Consider the following 18,387-nt stretch of genomic DNA (forward strand, 5'->3'; position numbering starts at 1 on the left):
TAACACAGATCCCTGGGCCAAACTCCACTGGCATTTACACTGGTGTACATCTGCAGTGACTCCATAAGTCATTGGCGCTACTCTGGATTTACACAGGAGTAAGCGATGACAGAATTTGGCCCCCTGCTTTAATCACTGGCTAAAAGTAGTCCTGGCCAGTCAAGAAAAACGTTATAAATGGAACCTATTTTTGTAAGTTAATTTTCCCTGCTCGTCATCTGCTCCCAGCACTGTGGGTCTCGCTAGTACCTCAGTCCCCCCTGGTGGTGAATTAAGTGTTGGTGAAAGGTCTGACAGCCCTGATGTCCTTTCTGTATGCACAGGCAGTAGCCGCACAAGCTTCGCCACCCATGTGCCAGATCTCGATGACAGCACTTGAGGCTGGGAGGGATGTTCAGTGTCCTTTGTCATTTCAATTATCGGCCTCCGCTGAGATTGCCAATAAGAGGGGCGGTTAATGCCAACTGCTTATTGTGATGTAGACACCTGTCCGCTAGGAGCTGGGCTGAGACCCACCAAACTCTTTCCACAAAGGCCTCCAAAGAGATATCAGGAAATACCAACTTCCAGTCACTCCCAGTCTGGACTAAATGGATGGTCTTGCCATGGAAAACTTGGCAGCCCATTCCCACTCTCCCCCGGCTCATCCAGTCCCGTTCACTGAAGACAGTGGAGTTTTGCCATAACTAAAATGGAGAATAAGACACATTATTTTTGCCTTTCAACTCAAAGCAGTGAGAACAAACAACTGATGACTAATTAGATGTCACACTGGCTGCAGATGTGGGAGTGCTGCTCTCAAAGCAAATGCTTTAAATGGAGGGGGAGCAATCCAGATAGAAGTATGGAGATGTTAACCCCCCACAAGCCATTCCCCCGTCTCTGCCACCTATGGGCAAACCCAGCAGACCGCACTCATGTGGGGTAAGGGAGGTAGGACTGTACCGAGCTATAAGTAATGTATCTGATTCTCCTCTCAGTGCAGTGTGAGGCCCCAATTTGAGCATGCGAATAATCCTATTGACTTCAATGAAATTTAATCACAGATTTAAACTTAACCACATTCTTCAGTGCTTTGCTGTCTCAGGTCTAAATCAGGACCAATTCCACTGCAGTCAATGGGACCAGATCCTCAACTGGTGTAAATGGGTGCTGCTCCCCTGACTTCAATGGAGTTATGCTGATTCCTGTGAGCTGAGTTTACGGCCCAATAGCATGCCATAGCGCTGCATGTCTTTACCAATTAGGCCTTGTTGGGCCCTTCATCATCCCCTGATCTGGCCTCTTTACGTCGCACCAGGAGTGCACATGCCATAAAGCGAGAGTAAATGCAAGGCATTACTACAGTTTCCTCTTGGGATTACATGGCCAAGAACAGGTGCAAGGTTATATCTCCTCCCCCACACAAATAGACCGACCATTCCAATAAGATATAATACTTAGTCCTGCCATGAGTGCAGGAAACTGGACTAGATGATCTCTCAAGGTCCCTTCCAGTCCTATGATTCTATGATGCAACATGGACATCCTCTCTACGACTACAGTAATACCATTTACATGTGGATCTGCAGACACCCTTTCTGATGCAGAATAATACAGGATGGGGGGAGCAATGTAAGTCCAGGAGTTATTTTGCTTCACTAGGGATGAGCTGGATACAACCCACTCGGGCTTTAGCATTTAGCAAGCCCCAGTCATGAGGAACCCCGTAATCCCACGTCAGATATTACAACCTACATGCGTGCACTTATGTCTCTGCCTAGTGTCAGGCACAACTGAGGCTCATCAATGTTTGGGAGTCCCACAGGATTGGCATGAAGAAAAACCAAAAGAAAAGCCCATGCTGACAAGTCAGATGCTGTGTGTTTTGTACACACAGATAAATAGTAATGTTCCATACTGGGGGAACGGGGAAGTTCTGTGAAAAAAAAAGGACGCAGATGTGTTTTCATCTGAATCACAAAAGAGCTCAATCCTTTGCTCCTGCTAGCAGTGAAGTCTATGGGAAACAGACGTGGGATCAGTCCCTATGTGTTCCCACGTATGTCTGGTGTATCAAACATGCTACTTATATACAGTAGCAGTCACATATAAGGGACATATACATCTGTGCCATGTGGGAGGCCTTTTTATGTAAATGAAAATTTAAAAATGCAAACAGACCTAGAAACTTTTTTCCACATTCCCCTGAACGTTGGAAAGATCTGCCCCAGTCTGAGGTTTTCAGACCCGCAAATTAGCTTTTATTGCTTGTGTCTGAGGAAATTAAGAACAAAGGCCAAATCTAGTTAAATCAAAGATTTTGGTTTCAATACTGATCTTCTCCGGGGGGGGGTGAGGGGGGGGAGGAAGAAACCACAGGGCAGATTCCACACCCTACATCACTGAAACTGCATGGTGCATAGCCTCACCTTGCTCTGTTGTCATTACCCAGGAAATTCCCCTTGCAGAACAAAGCAAGGTGAATGCTCCCTTGTAATCACTGCTCCCTGTTTGCGTTCTGTTTGTGGGGAGAAGAGCGACTTTCAATTTACCCAACTCATTTGCAGGTGGCACCTTTGTACTGACTGATGCATGTGTATCTGGCTTGGGTTTTCATGTATGATAGGACATATAATGTCATACAAACGTCATTTGTGGATAAATCCGAAGAATGTGTGCGTGTGTGTCTGTCTATATAAACACTACTACTGTGTCTAGATGATGGTTTTGGTTTTGTTCTACATCCAGTAGCTCCAGAATTATCCACTGAATGTTTACTCAGCACGTGTGGCATAAATATATTTATACAGTAAAACTGACACTTGGCAATTTTTTTTTTTTGCTGACCAGCAACAAATTTCGCTATCTTTCGACTGTAAACCAAGCCTCAATAAATATGCCATGCTCAGCAGAGAGCAATCTTGGGTTTTGCCGCACTCTAAGCCAGGGGTTGTGGGGGCGGGCGCGCCGGAGGAGGTCCCGGGGGCACTCGGGATGGGGGAGGTCCAGGAGGCGGCTGCCTGGAAGGAGGCTGCAGAGAGGCCGAAGGCGAGGCACTTCTCGGAGCGTTGTTGAGGGGGGTGGTGTCGTGCTTCGGCGGCGGGCGGTATGGGGTGGTGCTTCCGTCGGATTTCACCCGGGTGAAGTTTATGCATCGTCCCTGGTTAAAAGAAAAATAGCTATTTGTAAAACCTCCATGTGTTTTGCAGCAGCTAGCAAGCCCAGTGCCAAAGGGATGCAATGCTGTTTTTTGCTATGGGAATGCCTGTCGATCTTCATCCACTGGACATTCATTGGGCCCCCACCAGCAAAGTTCAGCCCTTCGCTTTATCAAACACGGGACGGTTCTGACCCAGGTTTTGCTTGAGCCTCTTAGTGAGAAAAAGGCCCACCCTGAAATTCAGCTACTGTGTTGAAGTCTCCCAGCGGGGATTGGAAAAGGGGTCTCGGAGTGGGTGGCTCTGCCACAGTCATGCTACAGTACTTTGAACTTCCACTGTCCCTTGTCAGCCACAGATCTCAAAGCCCTTCCCGCAGGTATCGCCATTTGACAGCTGGGAAAACAGCGGCACAGAGCGGGGGCAGACTTGTATAAAGCAAAGCAGTGACTCCCAGGTTTCATGACTCCCAGGCCCCCTGCTCTAACCACTAGACCTCACTGTGTCTCAGGACTGGTGATATATACAGGACAAGTCAATGTATGCTCAATGAAGAGGAGTCCCACCCCTTGCCTTGCTTCTCCATTTAGATCTACACTAACATCGACCCGTCTTCTGTGCGTACAAGAGACTGCTGGAGAAAGCACAATAGCTCTGACCTGGCAGAAGGCAACGCCCCAAAACTAGTCCAAGTCCTGCTTTGGACAAGGCCCACGGTATGGCAAAGTACCCCTATGGGGCGCATGCACATCACACGCACTAGCATTCAAAAGCAACGCAGTTCTTGGACTGCAAACCAGCCGCCTTAAGAGGCCTGCTGGTGTGGTTATGCAGGACATGGCCTAGGGTCCTTAGCCCTCCAGTCCCACACCGAGAACATCAGCAAGTCACGTGATAGCGTAACGTGTTTCCCGATTCAGGGGATTTTGAAATGGGTGTGGCCTATCGCGTGGGCTGGGCTGTTGGGAGCTGCCTAAGTGGCATTTCAACACCATAGTGCGTGGGGAAACAAAGAGGAAACTGAAGGAAATGTTGAAGGATGTCCTGCTTCTTTAAGGACTACACATATTTTCAACCGGGCTTCCCCCAGCCAAAGCAGAGCTCTGTTGGGCTCCCTCCAGCCAAGCTCCAGAGGGGAAGAGGGAAAGAAGCACCCAGCCAGCACCAGAGCCCACCCAGCAATCCCAGACACATGCCAGCACCCCAGCCGCTCCCCCACCTCCTGACCTGCCCAGCTTTGCAACTGCCAAGTCTTGCATGGCTCCCCATCCTACCCCCTGCCGCAGCTAGGGGAAACTCATTACATCCTTTGCAGATTCCTAATGTCCCAGGTTGATCTGCTAAACTCGGCAGGTGTGGATCTGGCCCTGCATCCTCCTCGTGGTGCAAGGAGGGAGGGAGAGTTTTGCAGCAAAGTTGTTGCTTTAACCGTGGCAAGAGTCTGTGCTTATGAGAGTGAGCCACGCCCCTCACCAGCAAATAAAAGGCTAAAGATGATGGCTCTTTGAAAATGCAGGAGTGACACCGCCCATAAGTATGAAAAGTAAGCCCCCGCTCCAAGTAGCCAACCGTCAGGACACTCAGCTGGGATGTAGGTGACCCAGGATCAAATCCCTCCAACTCAGGATTTGATGTGGAAGACCCAGATTCACTCCCCCAAAGCTGTCTGCTTTGGAGAGCCTTGATTCCAGGTCTCCCATGTGAGTCCCCTAGCCACTGGGCTATGTCATTCATTCCCTGTTTTCTCGCAGAAAAGGCCTCGGTGCCATCCTTCTGCAGAACAGGAATTTGTTTTTTGAAATCTCAGCAATGTTCGTGGGATGGGAAATCCATTTCCCACCCAGCTCTAGGCTTGAGAACATTCAACGCGGCAGGCTCCGCCCACTGCCCGGCTGTTCAAGAATCAATCTGCACGACCATCTTGCTGGCGGGGTTTTGAAATCACCCGTTAGAGCCCGGATGGAACTCAAGCACGGGACAGCAGAGTTAGGGTATAGCTTCATTGGAGGTGTGTACATTCCCAGGCTCAATCCCTGCCGATGACCCAAACGGGGCAATGTTACACTTGCCTACCTGGCTCCAGGCTTTCCTAATGAGATTCCGAGCCCTGTAATCCAGCCCAGCTCAACAGTGATTAAAAGTTGCTCCACTCAGATGGACTCCAGGTAGCCCCTGAATGAGATGAGTTTGGTGGGTCTCAGTTCCAGCTCCCTTGTCACAAACTCACCACCAGGCTTTGCATTAAGTGGCCGAGGGAATAGAGAGGCCAAGTCCTGAACGGGCTGTGGAGAGTGATCTGCACCTGTTACCTTTAGACGAACCCCTACTCCCAGACCAGGGGCTGAGAGCAGCACATGTGGGAAGCCTGCCTGGCTGCTATCCTGTAGACAGACAAAGGACTAATGCCTTTCACTGGTACTAAAGCCTCCAGCGTTTGAAGCTGAAGTTTAGGATTCTATGCCAATTAGTTAATTAAATATCTGAATATCACACCCGGAGCTGCGCAAGACTTGGCAGCTATGTTTAAACGTATACACATACAGTTCTCTGTCCGGGACCCCCATTACTATAGTGTCTGTGCACCGCACAGTCGTCACTGTGTTTATCCTTGTGAACCCGATGAGGCAGAGTGGGAATATTATGCCCATTGTACAGCTGGGGAACCGAAGCACAGAGAGGCTAAGGCTGTCTGTGCTGCAGAGTTAATGGAGGGGATCTGCACCCAGGGTTGTCCTGCCTGGGGGCGAGCAGCCACACTGTGCTGTACTCACCCAGAGGAAGTGCTAGGACTTCAGTTGTTTGTGCTGCCCTGAGCTGAGCCGCCCTGTGATTCTTTCCCAGGGAACTGTGGGAGAACTTTCCTGCCCTTCTGGGTACCCAGGGGAATTGTGGGAAGGCACTGGAGGACTATCAGCACTGAGTGGTTTAGCCTGCATCCTAACTACAAAGTGGCCAGGTGAAAGCAATACCCAGGCTTTACTCTATAGCCCCACCAAGACAGGTAGCCATGTTGAAACACCACCACACTTGTGTCAGAGGTTTCTGTAGATGGACAGGAGAAACACCCAGCAAAGAGCCTGGCTTTACTCTTCAGCGAGGACAAGCCCAAGATCAAACAGGGAGCCTGTAGCAGATCAGGAAATAGAACGCAGGTCTTCTGAGTCCCAGGTTAGCACCCAAACCATTGCATCATCATTCTTTGTCTCTAAGGGCCACTTGTCTTCTTTTCTACTGGTTTCCTTTATATTCAAAATCTGCTCCCTGCTAGATTAGTAAATGATGCCTGATAAAGATCTACCAAGATCTACAGCCATGCAGCATGCCCCACAAATCCACTTTAGTACACAAATGCTTTTGCCTTTGTATTTACAAGGTTGTGCATTTGCCAGGGGTTTAGAAGACTCACTTTGTGAGTGAAGTCTATTTGCTCAACCTATAGAAAAAGTCAGATACAAAATGAAATAAAAGAACCCTTCCTCTCTGTAAGTGCAAAGCCTCAAACGCACATCAGTATTTTTGCCTGCAAGTCTTCCCTGCCCCGTGCCCTTCCTCACCCCCAACCATTAGTCTCAAATGTATTCATAGTGTATAATCAAAGGGGAGCCCAGAAATCTGTTTGCATTACTTTCACTTCAGTTAAAGCGATAGGCGGCGTCAAACTGTTGCCAGGTTCTGCCACACTCTTGGATTTGTCAGACAGCTGGGTAATTTAAAGGCCAGGCCTCACATTGTGTCATGAAAAATAAAGTTGGGTTTGGAGCTTGACAGAGCGCAATTGGGATGATCGATGTATATACTGTGACATTTCCTCACAACAGATTATCGGCGCACGGCTCCGATCTCATATGGCAACGAGCGATTGGTTAATACTAAAGCAAATTCCTCCGAGCACCCGCAGCAGCCACTGATCAATCAAAGCTGAACTGATGCCTTGCATTAGGATTACAGAGAGAGTCAGAGGAGCAGATAATCACGACTGATCAGTCATGCTTTTCATCTTCCTCAGATCTCAAAGTGCTTTACCGGTGCTGAGGAATTCAGCCTTGCAGTAAGCTACGGGCCACATCCTGCAAGCTGTAATCAAACAAGTGGTGCCAAGACGGTTATTTCTGTGGGCAAGGGTTATGCTCGTAAGCAAGGGCTGCAGGGCCTTGTGTTTGTTACACAGTCCTATATCAGCCCAGGGTTAGTATATACATTAAGTAACAAAAAGCCCATTTATTATGAGACAGAAATTATAGGGTTTTTTCATACCCTACATTTGATTTAAGTATTCCTCCCCCCAACAGCTTGCAACGTGCATTTGAATAAAGATTAAATTAAATACAGCTTTTGCATTCCTTCCTCGGGTTTCTACCCACACATACCTATGATCGAGGGACTGTGATCAACGGGATTGATTAATAAGGATTGACAGCTGCAATCACACCAGTGGTGGAGCTATCATTATTTTCCCCTTAAGTATGGCAGCATTAAATCTTTTAAGGGAAGGTATCAGAGCTGTCAACTGTGGTAATGCCACAATGATCCCAACTTCAACAGCTGTTGGTAGCCGCTTTTTAGTTTTCTAAGAAGCAAGTGATCTCAATAAATCCAGTTCTGTCTGGTTCCACCCTCACTGCAGGCATGAAATCGCTCAGATGGTCTGACCCGTAAATCTTTATTGTCATTCATGGACCAACTGCAGATCAGCAATATGCCATATGGAGTTATGCCCTTACTTCAGTTCCCATCTACACAGTATTTATAATACACTATTATTTTGCCTTCCCATATGTCTATCCACTTGTTAGTCTCCTGTTACGCTGTTTGCCAAATTGGCTTTTCAAAGGTACAAATACTGAAGCTGCAGAATCTGCCCTTGTTTTGACTCTAGCCAGATCAATCAGGGCAATTCAAAGCAGCTTTTATCCCAGTGTAACAATCACGTGTAATTCAATTGCTTTGCCTCTTTGACCACCTAGGATGTGGTTTTTTTTTTTGCTGTGGTTTATCGGGGGGGGGGGAAGGGAGGGGGGGACTTTTGAAAGCCACTAAATCTTGTTTCTTGGTCATTTTCACCATAGCACTGAGTGTTTAGATTCCCAACCCTTTGCTTCACAACCCTTTTTCATCTGCAACAAGTTGTCAACAAAATAGGAAGCACTATTTAAAGGGACACCAACAACTTAAAAATCATGCCTTGTAAACAACCAAATGCCTTTCCTTATGGTACTAACAGCATCTTTGATCATTAAAAGGGGACGGTTAAAAGTCTACTCCATTTGCCATTTTGTAGACTTTTTGCATTACTCTCAGTTTGCACAATGAAAAGCAAAGAAAGTCAGTTTAATTTTTGTTTATAGTCAATTTCACTTAAAGATTCTTAGTACTGCAATTTTGACTTTGGGGAAGGGAATACTCATTTGTTTTAGGTTTCAGAGTAGCAGCCGTGTTAGTCTGTATTCGCAAAAAGAAAAGGAGTACTAGTGGCACCTTAGAGACTAACCAATTTATTTGAGCATAAGCTTTTGTGAGCTACATCGGATCCAATGAAGTGAGCTGTAGCCCATGAAAGCTTATGCTCAAATAAATTGGTTAGTCTCTAAGGTGCCACTAGTACTCCTTTTCATTTGTTTTAGTTGTTTCCACCGGAATTTTTGTTTTAAGCCCTGAGGACATTTCTGAGGGGCGTAGACTTTATAAAATCTTGTTTTGCCTTTAAATTTTAGGGTAAAATTTTAATTGAAAACATCCCTTTAAAGTTTGGTCACTCTAGAATAAAACAATCTGTTGGTATATCTGTATAAATATAATTTTAAAACCAACAAAAATGTTACTTTTAAGAAATTAACAACTGAGAATAATGTAATTTCGTTTGGGTCTCTGTAAATAAATGGGCCGAATTCATCACTATTTTATCTTCATTGAGGTCAATAGGTTTTTACCGAGGGTACATTTATCTTATACACACAGCAGGTCTACATTCGTCTTCACTCTCTATAAACTGCTTTAAAAAAATAAAATATCATTGATATTTCTGTTTGTAAGCACGGATAGGCAGGTCGAAAGAATAAAAACAGCGACTCAGTATTGTCTACCAACCCAAAAGAAAAGGAACACAGGTCGCTGTTAAAAATAAAATGAACACGTCAACTTACAAAGCATGAGATATCTGAGACTAGATGCATAAGCTGAGTCACAGAATCAACTGAACTGACAGGAAGCCCGAATTCAAAGCCCAGTGAAATCAATGGGAGGTCTCAGCAATTTGACCTTTGTGGGTCCTAAGTTAATGTTAAGACATTAATTCTTGGGAAACTTTAGTGAACAGAGATTTAAGGGAACAAGAACCCTCCAGCTGGCAGCATCTGAACCTTGCTCCCTAAAAATTCAATTCAAAATATACAATCGGAGCCTGAGCTAAAGTCCATTGAGATCAACGGGTTGCTTTAAATTGATTAATTCATGGATCAGACACCAAAACCGTTTTGGGTGTAATCGTTTTACGGGGAAGGAGCTGATCCAAAGAGGTGCTGAACATCTGCTGTTCACGTTGCCTAGGCATGGCATCAGGATCGGGCCGATAACGTGCGGTTTCAAGGAACCACAATCTATGCAAATCAGTGTTTGTCAAAAGCTTCCTTGCACTGCATCGCTTCATGCTAACTGTGTGCTGAACATGCCAAGGCTCATTAAAACCCTCCCCGCTTTCCCTGCAATTGCAGTGATTACCCCATAGCGTTAGGGTTAGAAATTCGTGGAGCAGTGAAACTCCTTGTCACTTGAACCAAGTACGCGTGGATGTCAGACAGGATTGGAAAAACTCTTACTAAAGAAAACTGCTACATTCATGGCTGGGGCTTTGATTTTGTATTTAAAGGACAGAAAAGCTTATCAAACATAAAGGGAAATGTCAGAGGTTAAAAATAGCTGCAACTTGATTGCTGATTGAGCTTTTGATAATTTTTTTGCATTTTCAGTTTTTACGTCTCAACTTGGAGCATTAAAAATAATCACCACAAATGGTTGGGTTTTTTCCCCCCTGTCCACCCAGAGGTTGGGTATTTTAAATACCTCCTAATGCAAGAAGTATTTTCTCCTGGATAATGATTTTCTAATGACTGGGGAGGTGGCTCCTGGCCATTGCAATTGCAAATTATGAAATGGTATGATAAACAGAAGTGGACCAGAGTGAGGGAATGTTAAACACCAAAGCTAAAGTAGGTGCTGATATCTAACAAGGAAGATGTGATTCTTCCACCTGTGCCCCCTCACTCCCCCAGGCATTCGAAAAATAAATCCATTTCACCTCTTTCTTAACTGTTTGTTCTCTTCTTGGGCCTCTTCCTATATGAATGGAGCCGGTTTCACAGAACACAAGCAGGGATAACGGCAGGCCCCCATCTCAGAGGGGTGCTGTGAGGATAAGTACCTTAAAGATTGCGAGGAGCTCAGATACTACAGTAGACGGGGACAAAGAGTCCTGGGGCACCTTATAGACTAACAGATGTATTGGAGCATAAGCTTTCGTGGGTGAATACCCACTTCGTCAGATGCATGATGTCACCCACGAAAGCTTATGCTCCAATACGTCTGTTAGTCTATAAGGTGCCACAGGACTCTTTGCCGCTTTTACAGATCCAGACTAACACGGCTACCCCTGTGATACTGTAGAGGGAAACCAAGAAGCACCTAAGGTAAATTCAAATAGAAAAATGAAAGATGGCAAATGCCCAGTGCCTACCAGCTTGCATGCAATCCGTAAGGGAATGTGAGCATTTCCATCCAACACATTATTATTGGTTATCTACATTACAGCCGCATTTAGTTGCCACGACCGAGAACAGGGCTCCGGCTAACACATTTCAAAATACACCCCATTGTCCTAGTCTAGACACGCCCTCGATAGTAAGAGAACATCCTGCCTTATAATTAAGGCACCAGTTCAGGAACGCATCCCTGTTCTGGGTAGCACATGCTTAAGTGCTTTTCCGAATCAGGACCTAAAGAGATAAAGGGTGGGGGAAGCATTATTCCCCATCTACAGAGACATCAAATTGACTGGCCTGAGGGCTGTTGCAATGCTGGAAACTGGACCCAGCTTGCCTGAGGCCCACTCCCCAGAACGCAGAGGACGGCTTGGCTTCCCTATTTACTGCTCATGGAGTACTGCTGATGTCTCCAGTAGAGGTCACGTGCTGCTGCTCCATTTATTCACATCAAAGGAGCAGTCATTTTCCTCCTTGTGCCTCATACTATCACACAGGATTCTGAAATACAGGGCCCAATGCTGCCTTCAGGTGATTGAGGATCAGGCCCACCGGGAAGCTCCCTGGCCAGTGGAGATCAACAGGAAAGTAAAGTGGCAAAACTGCCAGGAAGAGTCCAAATAAATAAATGAAACTGGGCCCAGGTACAGCTAAGTATCACTTGGAGATTCAGGCCCAGTTTCTCTAGTCTCATCGTCTGACCTCCTGCATATCACAAGCCCCAGAACCTCGCCCACCCACACCCGTAATAGACCCCTAACCTCTGGGTGAGTTACTGAAGATCTCAAATCATGACTTAAAGGCTTCCAAAGACACAGAATCCACCATTTACTCTAGTTCATACCAACAAGTGACACGTGTTCTGTGCTGCAGAGGAAGGCAAAAAGCCCCCAGCGTCTCTGCCAATCTGACCTGGGGGAAAATTCCTTCCTGATCCCAAATACTGTATGCCAATCAGTTAGACCCGGAGCAAGTGGGCCAGACCCACTGGCCAGACACTAGGGAAAGAATTGTCTGTTGTCACTCAGAGCCCTCCCCATCTAATGTCCCATCTCTGGCCACTGGAGATATTTGTTAATAGCTTTCATGGATGGACCATGTGCCATGGTAGGCAACCTCACGGTACTGTCCCCTCCATAAATTTATCAAGCTGTCTTAAAACAAATTAGTTTTTTTGCTCCCACTGCTCCCCTTAGAAACATGTTCCAGAACTTCACTGTTCTGATGGTTAGAAACCTCTTATCTAGAGCTTTTCATCAGTAGATCTCAAACTGCTTCACAAAGGAGGTTGATAGCATTATCCCCATTTTACATACTGGGAAATGGAGGCACGGAGTCGTGATGTGACTGGCCCAAGGTCTCCCCTGTAGGGAATAAAACCCAGATTGTCTGAGTCCCACTCCCATGCTCTAGCCACTAGGCCACATGTACTTTGAAATCCTCAACTGGAAGGCATCACAGAAATGCAAACAAAAATCAGACAGCATTTGTCACCAACTCAGGCTATAGATACGACCTCAGTTCACACCAGTCTATTTAGTTTTACAGCCTGGATGCAAAACTGGCCAGGCAAGTTTTAGGGACTTGCAACCCCAGCAGTGGATTGAAAAAGACAACCACAGGAGAGCCTTGCTGATATAAATGGAGCTCAGTTTATGCAGGATTGTCATTCTAAACTGAGGGTCTTTTTTGCATTTGGAATGTATGCATATGAATGCAGGTGCAATTGTGTACCTAATTTGCATGTGTAATTACTAGGACTGTGCATCTGTGCTCGGTACTTGTGTGTGACCAGTGAGATGCATAACTGGCCATATCCCTGTGCCAATACCTGATCTGCATGTGGTGCGCAGATGCACATGCATCTGTGAGCCTAGCTTTGCTAAAAATCAGGCCCCGGAGTGTTTTGATTTATAGGCCCACTCCAAAGCCCACTATAGTCAAGTGGTGTGGAGTGGGAGTGTCTTTCTATTGATACCAATGGGCTCTGGATCAGACTCACTATTGCTGGTGTGTGCTGCACTTAAGAAGGCAGGAATAAAATTGTACAGTTGCAGTGCAGGCTTGCTGGGACCCAATGAGCTATTGGGGGCTCTCGATGCTGGCAGACGTTTTAAAGTGGGGGGATCTAGTTAATAAGGGACCGTCTGACTCTGCAGCCCAGCTGTTTGGGGGCATTCAGACTGTGGTCTGCCAGCTGCTCACAGTGAGGCTCATTGGGTATTATAAAGATCACTGCGCTAGCAGAGGTTTAAAAAGCCAGGCCAAGGTTCCTTGCAGTTTACATGCCCCCTCTGCAAAGTAACCGAGTGCCTTACAAACATTCTCAATGGGATGATGTTTTATTATCACAGTTCCGCCAGGGGGGACAGAGGCGTGAAGTGAAGGTCACACAGGGAGTTTGTGGCTGAGCCAGGAACTGAACTGGGGTCTCCAAGCACACCGCCTTAGCCACAAGCTCCTCCCTTCCTGCTTGTGCTTTGGGTAATGTCTATGCTGACGGTGGTGTGCAGAGTATAGCCGCGCTGGGCCCAGCTAACAGTGTAGATGGCGAGGCACAGCCCAGGGGAGTAGGATGCCCTATGCCTCTGAATCCCAAGACAAATATCCTACATGGGCTCTGTACATGCCCAAGCAGTGCCTCCAACAGCTACGATGCTATTTTGAGCCATTCCCTGCTGCCTGCCCCGGCAGAGCCATTCACTGCCACGTGTGGCCACACACCACAGTGACAAGTGTGGATGCAGCCGCTGCTTTCCCTGGGGCATGCTGCTGTCAGCGTAGCCCCAGCCCTGGTTCTGTTCTCTGGCCCTAGAATGCAGGCAGCAGGTTCATCCGTGAGCTGTCATTACGGAGAGAGCTTTTGGGCTCTGGAGCTGGCTAGCCCTAGATATACCCAGGACAGATAGATGCTGCCAAGCCCACTTGTGTATTCCTTTTCCAAGTCAGGAATCATACAAGAGGGCCTGAGAGAAGCGATGCCAGCGTGGGAGCTCCCTGCAGGACAGGAAACTCCTTAGGTCACAGATGAGATGTTTCCAGCTGTGAGCTCAGCCCATCTGCACAGCTGCGGCCGCACTTGGGCAACTGGCCATGTGCTGTGGATCTTTGATTCCCACGGTGCCTGTTACAGCTGAGCCCGGCATTACAGACATCGGTCACCACTGCAAAAAGTTACCCGGGCGCCACACGCTCATTGGAAGTGACAACGCGAGATCACCTATCGTGGTAGCTGGCGTCCCCTGTCTCTTGAATTTTTCAGCGGCTTATGAAAGTAATTGGCTTCGCAAGGGTTACGGGAAGAAAGCAAGCCCCAGATCCACGCAGAGATCTCTGACGAATGTGGTCCGAAAGAGGCAAACTCTGCAGTCCCAGCACCTCGTGTAGCTCTGCCAATCGCTACTGGGGCGGCAACAGCATGTCTCCCAGCAAGGGGCAGGAAATCAGGCTCCAATCCTATTAGAGGCTATTTCTGGGACTTGAAAAGAGCTAATTAGAATGAGCTCCAAACAGTACTGTCCTGCAGGCAGCCAGCGAGGCCTGACGGGCATGTGCTGCCACCAGACACAGGCTGGATCCAACCTGCTGACCACCTGTGGGTAGCAGCCTGGAAATAATTATTAGCAATTAATAATCCTTTGTCTTTCTATAGCAGCTTTCACCTGATGAGTCCTAAGTGCCTGATAGCGATTAACTAAATAAGCCTGCCACCATCCCATAACCATTTTACAGGTGAGGAAACTGAGGCACAGAGCAGTTAAGGTCAGCATTTTAAAAAAGCAACAGCCCAATTGCAGCGACACCTGAGGCCTTGAAATGCTGAGCACCCACCGCTCCAACCAAGTCAGTGGGGGGCTTAGCCCCTTTGTAACCCAGCCCCAAGGTGGACAGAGTCAGGGACCCAACTAGTGACACCCGCAAGATCTCAGGCCACTGTTTAAAATACTGGCCTCAGTGATTCACTCAAGTTCTCTCAGGGAGTCAATGGCTAAGCTCTGAATGGGATCCAGGAGTCCTGGCTGCCCATTATTATATTCCTAGCCAGCCAGTCTTTGATGCCTGTGAAATGTTCCTCTGATTTTGAGGAATGAGAAAAATCCAGGCTAAATGCAGCTTTCAGATTCTCCTGTGAAGTTGGTTGCTAACTCCTTTCCCCTGGGATGAACCTTGAACGTGCAAACTGCTGGCTAATGGTGGGGAAGGATCACTGACTTACAGCGGAAGGCACTGGGGTCACCCAAGGTGTCAGTGAGAGCAGGATGCCGCCAGTCCAGTGTAAGATCTCACCTCCTTGCAGGTAATTTTCAGAGACAAAAATAAAATAATTTTCTAAAAGCTTCAAGTAAACCAAAGCCATTCAGTTGGGGGAAAAGAATGTCTCTTTTTTTTTCAGCTGAGGTTTTTGGTAAACCGAGCAGTGGAGAATTTCCTGGCACAGTATGTGCTGAACTGCAAACCAGAGTGGATTTGCTGAAAGCAGCAACTAAACCGGCCCTTGGACGGGGCACCTCACTTTCATCCCAGAGCAAAGGGAGTGGGGAGACAACATCTGTAACATCGCAGCTCAGGAAAGCAAACCCATGATGCCAGCCCAGGGGTTAAGGGGGCATGGCTGGCTCCTCCCCTACCCAGGGGCTGCTGGGAGCTGGTGTGACCCCTGGTGGCAAGCTAGGGCATCCCCCAAGGCTGCTCTAACTTACCCCTCTCCTGCAATGGCCTCTATGGCACCAGATTCAGGAGAGCGAGGGGGGGGGGGTACTGTGCTCCACCTACTTGCCCCTCCAGCGCCACACACTCTGCTCTCCTCCAGGAGGGAGCGGGGACATCAGAGTCACCATTGCTGGCTCTGCAGGTCCCATGGGAAACTGCCTGCAGGGGGCCCCTTTCCATCAGCTGCCCCATGCCAAAGGAGACCAGTGGATTCCTCCCAGGGGTCTGGATTCTCCCCCACCTTGGGGCATCCTGGACACTTGTGTAAAGCCCATAGGAGAGCCCCTCCTCTCCCACCTTGTACCAGCCATGATGTATCACACCCACTTTGCACGGGTGTAGACGAGCACACAAGGAGCAAGAAGGATCAGACCCGTGGGCTGCTCAGAATGCTCCTCCCGCAGACCGAGGGCAGTATGTGTGAATTGCAGGGGAGACAGTGCTCTCTGTCTTTGCTGACATTAATGTAACACCCCCCCCCACACACACACACACACACTTGTGTTCTCCAAAGGCAGGAGTGTCCTTCTCTCCGTACTATAGGAGGGGAAACTGAGGCACAGAGCAAGCCACCCATGGCCACACAGCAAATCAATGACAGTGAGGAATAGGACCCAAACACCCTGACTCTGATGCCCTATCTGCAGGGCCATGCCACCTCCTCATTGACAAGGCCAGCTGGCACTCCGAGCTGTGTGGATCAGAAGGATCTTGGTCCCCAGGGCAATCAAGCCGGCACCTTTCGCCAGCACTAAAATAACATAACTACAAACCCAGCAGCAGGGTCCCTCTGTGGCCAGACTGCTGAGGAGAACCCCAGAGCAAACCCAAGCCACACACACTCTGTTCCCTCCTCTGCCTCTAGAGAACCACCCACAACCAACGGCCTGCCTGGTAATGACGGGTTAATGCTGTGTGTGTGTTTCCCCCTCACTGTCTGATCCCTAGAGGAAGAGGAGCTCCTGGCAGGGAACTCGGGTGAGCAGTGCATTCAGCAACAGATGCTTCAGGGAGAGGGGCCCTCAGTTCCCACCGGTGAAATGGGGATACTTCTTCCTTTCTGCCACACCTTTGCCTGCCTCCTTTATATTGACTGTGAACTCTGCAGGACAGGGGCTCTCTCTCCTTCCGAAGAAGAAGCTAAGCTGGTGGACCCGGGCATAGCTCCATTTCGCTATGACCATTCCCACCAGCTGAGGATCAACGTGTGTTCGCACAGTGCCTGGCACAATGAGGCTCTGATCTCGGCTGTAGCCTTTTGGTGCTACTGGAATACAGGGATATGTTATAATCACTCATCTCCCCAAGCAGCAAACTCAGCATTTTGCCATGTGGTCATTCCAGGGCTGTGCCACTCTGCTCACTGCTCTTAGGAGAGGAGGGATACATTCATCCCTGGTCTTAGTCTGTGGAGTTACAGCAGGGATGGGTCTGACTCAGTGCCACTGGATTTTTCTTAAGGAGATGCTGATTCCTCTTGGGACGCCCCGAAACCTGTTCAGTAACGAGAGGCCAGGGTTGATTCCCACAGACATGATCTATTGCTACGGCTGCAGAGGGCCGGCCTAGAGCCAGTTCGGGCACTGGTGACTCCCCCACATAAGATCATAAGAAAGGCCACACTGAGTCAGACCAAAGGTCCATCCAGCCCAGTTTCCTGTGTGCCAACAGTGGCCAATGCCAGGTGCCCCAGAGGGAGTGAACCTAACAGGTAATGATCAAGTGATCTCTCTCCTGCCATCCAGCTCCACCCTCTGACAAACAGAGGCTAGAGACACCATTCCTTACCCATCCTGGCGAATAGCCATTAATGGACTTAACCTCCATGAATTTATCCAGTTCTCTTTTACACGCTGTTATAGTCCTAGCCTTCACAACCTCCTCAGGCAAGGAGTTCCACAGGTTGACTGTGCGCTGACTGTGCACTTTTAGGCAGCTTCCGTTTCCCCAGCTCAGACAGCTGGCCCAAGCTGCCGCCTGTGCTTCCCCCAGCTCCACTGCTAGCTTTAGCGCACTAGGTGGAGCAGTTCTGCTGTGGGTACATCTATGGGAGCTGGGAATTAAACGCTCGGCTCCAAGTGCAGGCAAAGCCTAAGAGGAATAACGGTAAGCCCACCCTACGAGCTGGAGGAGCATGAAATGAGAAAATCGGTTTAGCACTGTCAGTGTGCATACGAGTGAGAGAATGACCATGTCTCCCTCTAGAGGCTGACTTTGGTGAGGCTGAGAACCTGCTACTGACTCTCAACTAATTGTGTCATTCCTTTAGCTTGCATGGTAGAGGTTCTGTCAACATGAAAAAGTCCTGCAATGCTGTAAGCTCTTCAGGTCAGGGGCTGGGTGTATATTTTTGCACGGGTCCTCCATCTCGTTCAGGGCTCGTAGGAGCTACTGGAATACAAATAATATACAATAACATTGCTCCCTACAATGCTGGCTCTTGCAATGGAATAAAAGAATTGAGATGCAACTTCCGCCAGTGCATTTTTCAGAAAACAGAACTGTGCCCAGTCATTTTCTTGTTTCCCTTTCAATATTCTTGAGCGATAGTTAATTTCACAGCCCATAGAACAGAGATGACCCTTATTCTTCCACTGAATGTAACTCAATGAGATTCTTTCCAGCCTATTTCCCCAGATGCACGGTTGATTTTCTAATGTTCCCCTGAATACAACAATCCTTCAGCTCGCTCCATTTTAAATAGCCTCTTTGCTGGTTTCTTTTTCTTTTGCACACAGCAGTGTTGTAGGCAAGTAACTGAGAATCTCTGTTTTGAGTCAGCCCCT

The 18,387-nt window shown here is 47.9% G+C and overlaps 1 protein-coding gene across 1 annotated transcript in view; it reads right to left on the reverse strand.

Moving 5' to 3' along the window:
* Window positions 1-2,920: 2,920 nt before the first annotated feature.
* Window positions 2,921-18,387, reverse strand: part of ANTXRL (ANTXR like) — a 70,551-nt gene continuing 55,084 nt past the window's right edge. Inside the window, exon 18 of the mRNA XM_077822082.1 lies at window positions 2,921-3,142. Within this exon, the coding sequence (XP_077678208.1) occupies window positions 2,921-3,142 (222 nt within the window). The remainder of the gene's footprint in view (window positions 3,143-18,387) is intronic.

This window comes from Eretmochelys imbricata, chromosome 7, assembly GCF_965152235.1.
Source record: "Eretmochelys imbricata isolate rEreImb1 chromosome 7, rEreImb1.hap1, whole genome shotgun sequence".
Lineage (NCBI taxonomy): Eukaryota > Metazoa > Chordata > Testudines > Cheloniidae > Eretmochelys > Eretmochelys imbricata.